Source organism: Penaeus japonicus, unplaced genomic scaffold (assembly GCF_977035675.1).
Source record: "Penaeus japonicus unplaced genomic scaffold, GWHDUDI00000001_assembly GWHDUDI00000022, whole genome shotgun sequence".
Lineage (NCBI taxonomy): Eukaryota > Metazoa > Arthropoda > Malacostraca > Decapoda > Penaeidae > Penaeus > Penaeus japonicus.
The window spans coordinates 3,167,192-3,173,191 of record NW_028234424.1 but is presented as its reverse complement, the minus strand read 5'-3'; the positions used below and the strand labels follow the sequence as shown (position 1 = coordinate 3,173,191).

Sequence of the window (6,000 nt, the reverse complement as noted above, 5' to 3'; positions counted from 1 at the left end):
CATCATTATTATCATTACCACTACCATTATCCTTGCTTTCATTTTATATTCATTATTTTATCATTATTGTTATCATTATCATTATCACTTTTTCAATATTACCATTATTTTAATTATACTTATCATCATTATCTTATCATTATCATTGTTATCATTATTACTGTTGTCATCATTACTATCATTATTTCTATTATTGTTATCATTATCATAGAAATACATACATGGCAACATACATACAAGAATACGCGAGCGCCTACACGCGTGAAAAAAGCAAAACTAAACAGCAAAACTACAACCAAAATAAAACAAAAAACGATATCAACAACAACAAATAAAAAAAAAAGATCTATATCCAAATCTTTTAAAAAAGGAACGATACACACACAAGCAAGCAAGCAAACAAGCAAACAAACAAACAAACCCTCTCGCGACGACATTGCAGAGTGAAATGACGCAGCGGTTCTTAGTCGTTCGCGGATTCATTGACAAATCCTCTCGCTCTCTTAGACGAACGGGGGGGGGGGGGGGGGGCGTTCTTTTAAGACTGCATGCGCATGCGTTCGTGCTTGTGGTGGATATGTGAAGGTTTTGCATATGGCTGCTTTGAAAGTCGGGTTTCGGTGTGGAGAAAATATGAGTGAGGTTTCTTTTTATTTATTTTTTTTTTTTTTTTTTGATTGGATTAGACTTTTAGTCGTGTGGTCTTTGTGGCTTGGAGAGAAAGAGTGAGAGAAGAGCGTTAGAGAGAGGGATGGTGTGTGAGAGAGAGAGAGAGAGTAGAATAGTCAGAGAAAGAGAGAGAGAGAGTAGGATAAAGAGAGAGAGAGGAAGAGAGAAAGAGAGAGAGAGGGGGGGGGGAGGGAAGGAGGAAGGGAGAGAGAGACGAGAAAAAGAGAGTGAGTGCAACAGAGACACAAAGAGAGAGAGAGAGAGGGGGGGGGCGAGGACGAGACATACAGACATACATACAAATGGACAGAAAGAGAGAGGGAAAGAGAGAAGAAGAAAAGAGAGTGAGTGCGACAGAGAGAGAGAGAGAGAGAGAGAGAGAGAGAGAGAACAAGCCATATTGACATACAGACAGACAGACAGGGAAAAAAAAAAAAATACAATACATCTCAATCTCTCCCACAAAAAAAAAAAAAAAACACACACACACACGAAACTACCGCATGAATCAGGAATTTCACCAAACCTCCTTTAAACAAACAAACAAGTACAGCCATTTGCCGCAGGACTGTTCTTGCTCTGGCCTCGTGACGTCACAAACTCGCTGGATATTGGCGCCTAAACTGCGTCCGAATGGCTGCAGAAGGTCTTCGGCCTCAATTATCCGGCGTGCCATAGCTCTCCTACGCACATTTAGGCTTTCGTGAATTAGGAGAAAATATCCCAACATTGTTTGTTTTGCCGAGAGAGTTTCGACAATGTGGAATTAATTTTCGCGGTTTGGCAGCGCTATCAGTTAGTCTTATGTCTTTTTTTTTTTTTTTTTTTTTTTTTTTAAGGGGGGACTCTGGTGTTTTTCTGATTCATTGTACTTTTGCGTTTGTTTGTTTGTTTGTTTGTTTGTTTTGTGTGTATGTGTTCGTTTGTCTTGTGATTATGAGAAAGGGATGTGAATGAGAGTGAAGAGTGAATAACGTGTTTTGATTATTTCGTTATCAGTATTATATGATATTTACAGGTTTCTGCAATTAATTATCTGATTGCTTATTATTGAGATCACTTGTTTATATAATAATGATATCTTCATTATCATTATCATTATTAGTAATATCATTATTTTTATCTTTAGTTTTGTCATCATGTTTTTCTCATCACTATTTTCATTATCAGTACAAATCATTGAATTAAAATGAATGTTTATTATAATTATTTCTGAGTAAATATAGCAAATTTAGGGCGTACCTTTTTGTGTGTGTTTGTTCGTTTGTTTGTCTTTGTGTTCTTTGATTAAATATTTTATCTTATTCTATAATTAATCCTAGGAATATTCCTTATCAGTTGCAGTGTGGATATAAACTGATATAATCTAAATGAAATGGAAATTTATAGGAATGTATTTTCATTGGAAATATATTGTATACTGAAAATAAATCGTTTTCAAGTTTGTATATAAAATATTCATTGGGTAAATAGACTACCATACTATGCTGTGCGTAAGTTTGCATGTGGCAGTGAATTTAACTCTTATCTAATCTTAATCAATTTTGATATCGGGAAATATAAAGTTAGGATAAACAGGATAAAAAAGAAAGTAAACCCACAACTTGAACATGGATATAAATTCCTTACATTCCGGGCCTACACTTTCTCTGAATAGCGTGGTGTTTTTTTTTTTTCTTGTTTTTTTCTTGTTTTTTGTGTGTTTTTTTTTAGCTGTATTGCAACCACGGCATTGAAGTCGTAATATATGTACGATGTGGCAACAACACATGCAGTCAAACATAAACAGAATCATACACTCTGGATCTTAAACGTATGCAAACAACAAGCAGCTACAAACAAATACTCACATAAGCAAGCACACAGACATAAAAACAAACACACGTAGTACACAAAGCCAAACAAACGATTTTACAAAACTAGTGAAAAATCATCCTCTCCCCCACTTCCTTTTCTTATCCTCTCATCTCATTCCTCCCTTTATCATACATTATCCTTTCTCTTCCCGTTTTCTATCGCTTCCCTTTTCTCTCGTCAATTCCCGTTTTCTCTCATCATTTCCCATTTTCTCTCATAACTTCCCGTTTTCTCTCATCATTTCCCATTTTCTCTCATAACATCCCATATTCTTTCATAACGTCCCGTTTTCTCTCATCATTTCCCGTTTTCTCTCATAACTTCCCGTTTTCTCTCATAACTTCCCGTTTTCTCTCATAACTTCCCATTTTCTCTCATAACTTCCCGTTTTCTCTAATCACTTCCCGTCTTCTCTCGTAACCCCGTTTTCTCTCATAACTTCCCGTTTTCTCTCATATCTCCCCGTTTTCTCTCATAACTTCCCGTTTTCTCTCATCTCCCATTTTCTTTTCCTCAGGGATGCGGTGTGATTCCAGGCTCTTGTCTTCCTTCGTTACAGGAGCTCTCACCGCCACGACTGTAACTGTATTTCTGTGAGTGGATTTAGGCCTACCAGAGCCTCTGTTTTACTGCTTTCCTAGGCCTACTATACCTTTTTTTTGACAGAATAGGGATCTATATAAAGTGAGAGATGGGACTTCTTTTAGGGGAGAAGTGTTTGTTGAGATGGGTTGTGTATGTAGAGAGAGAGAAAAAAAATGGAGGGGATGCGAGAGAGAGAGAGAGAGAGAGAGAGAGAGAGAGAGAGAGAGAGAGAGAGAGAGAGAGAGAGAGAGAGAGAGAGAGAGAGAGAGAGAGAGAGAGAGAGAGAGAGAGAGAGAGAGAGAGAAAGAGAGAGAGAGAAAGAGAGATAGAGATAAGGATATATGTAAATAGATAGATAGATAGATAGAGATGGGCATATATATATATATATAGATGGATATATAGATAGACAGATAGATAGATAGATAGATAGATAGATAGATAGATGGATATATAGATAGATAGATAGATAGATATTGAGATAAGAAAGTAGATAACTAATGAAAGATGATAAACCTCCCTCCCGCAACTGTTGCTAGAAGCTTGAATTATCTGAAGCCAGATAGACCAGAACAGCTGATAAAGCCAAGGAGTCTACACACCCGCTTGCGTAAATATGTGTGTGTGTGTGTGCAGATATATATATATATATATATATATATATATATATATATATATATATATATATATATATATATATATATACATATATGTATGTATATATTGATATTCATATACATTTATTTTATATATATTATCATATTATCTTTGTATGTATGTATATACATATATATATATATATATATATATATATATATGTATGTATACATATATACATACATGAATACATATATACCTGTGTGTGTGTGTGCGTGTATGTGTGTGTGCGTGTCCCTTCATCCTCCCACCGCGTCCCTCTCTCCCGCAGCCTCCGCGTGGTGCCCGGAACCTACGTGGTGCTGCCGTGCGACCCGACCATCACCCACCGCCCTGTGCTGCTCGACGAGTACCTCGACAGCCTCGACAAGCACCAGGAGGTCTTCCCGGAGGAGGCCCTGATCGACACTCGACCCCTCCACGTCCCCTTCTTCGACGGGCAGCAGCCGAAGGAGGAGCGCCAGAGTCGACCTCAAGGACAGGACTCGAAACAAGCCGAAGGGGAGGGAGGGAGGACGACACTAAAGGGGGAGAAGAAGGAGACGCACCGAGAACGAGAACGACCCGAGGACAAGAAGACCAAGACGAAGAAGAAAAAGGACGACGGGGAAGCAGGAGGCCAACACCAGCAGAAGGAGAAACACCTCCAGCAGGAACTCCAGCAGATGAAGCAGAGACTCCAGCAGGATGTCGACCAGCGGGAGCAGAAGGAGAAGAAGCAGATCCGGCAGCACCAGCGAGAGATCCAGCTGTATCTGCAGGAGGAAGAGAGGGAGAGGAAGAACAAGCAAGCGAGAGAGGCGGAGGACATGATGAAGAGGGAGAGGGCGAAGTTAAAGAGACAAATGGAGAAAAAGAGAGAAAGGCGAGACACAGAGAAGGAGGGAAAGATCGACAGAGATCAAATCAGGAAGGAAGAGAAGCGTCTTGGCGAATCGGAGGAAGAGAAGAAAAGGGAGAATGACGTCGGTGGCGATAAGAGGGAGGCGAAGGAGAAGGGAGAAAAGAAAGGGAGAAGCGATAGCCTTCGTCCTCCCCCTGATTCCATCATCCTCCGCTCTCTCTTGTCTCTAGGCTTCGTAGGAGAGAGACAACGCCAACACGCCAAGAAAGAGGGAAAGGGAAGGGACGACAAACACCACCAAGAGAGACAGAGAGACGGACGAGAGAGAGAGAGACCGAGAAGACCAGAGAGATACAGCATCAGCCATCGAGGCCAGACGTCGAAATTCTCAAGACCGAAGACCAAGAAATTCTTAAGAATTTTCCGGAAGCGGGAACTCCTCTCCTATGCCTGGTCACGTGATCGCTTTGCAACATATGAAACTTAATAGCAATGTTGATTAGATATATACATATACATATATATATATGCAATTTCTCTTAGCTCATAGTTCACAAGATTCGAGTCGAATTAACTAGATTTTTTGTACAACTTGACGCAGCATAAACATACGGTGATCTGTTTGTATATAATGATTTTTTTTTTTTCTGCAAATTGATAATGCAAGTTAACATGTAATATGAATGAATAGGATATGGAAGAGAAGGGAGAGGAAGAGGAAGAGGAGGAAGAGAAGAAGGAGGAGGAGAAGAAGGAAGGAGAGTGGAGGAGGAGGGGAAGGAGGAAGAGGAGGAGGAGGAGGGGGAGAGAAGGAAGAAGGGGAGGAGAAGAAGAAAGAGAAGGAAGAGCAGGAGGATGAAGAAGAAGAAGAGGAGGAGGAAGAGAAGGAGGAAGAGGAGGAGGAAGAAGAAAAGGAAGAGCAAGATGATGAAGAAGAAGAAGAAGAGGAGGAGGAAGAAGAAAAGGAAGAGCAAGATGATGAAGAAGAAGAAGAAGAAGAAGAGGAGGAAGAAGAGAAAGAAGAAAAAGAGAAGGAGAAGAAAGAAGAAGAAGAGGAGGAGGAGGAGGAAAAGAAAGAAAAAGAAGAGAAGGAGAGGAGGAGAAAGGATAATAAAGAGATAAAAAGCGCGGATAGTGCTGTGTAATATTGCCATGATGTTAAGAAAGGTTTTATATCTCTCTCACGACGTAGCTATTCTGGGAATGTCATATATTGCCGGAAAGTCCAAACATGTTAAACTTCATTCACAAATATAAACAAAGATACAAACACAGTCACGCGTGTCTATAGATGAAGTGAAACAGTCTCAATGAGAAAGGCATAATAACTCGATTACTCTTCGATTCTTCTTAACAATGGATTCAGTCGTTTTCAGGTGGATTCGAAA

At 39.7% G+C, this 6,000-nt stretch overlaps 1 protein-coding gene across 1 annotated transcript in view; it reads left to right on the top strand.

The window, feature by feature from the left end:
* The window catches only part of LOC122263134 (uncharacterized), an 8,690-nt gene extending 3,479 nt beyond the window's left edge, over positions 1–5,211 (top strand). The window contains exons 2-3 of the mRNA XM_086549942.1: positions 3,044–3,119; positions 4,040–5,211. Of these exons, the coding sequence (XP_086406068.1) occupies positions 3,044–3,119; positions 4,040–5,099 (1,136 nt within the window). The 3' untranslated portion in view covers positions 5,100–5,211. The remainder of the gene's footprint in view (positions 1–3,043; positions 3,120–4,039) is intronic.
* The last annotated feature ends 789 nt before the right edge of the window (positions 5,212–6,000 follow it).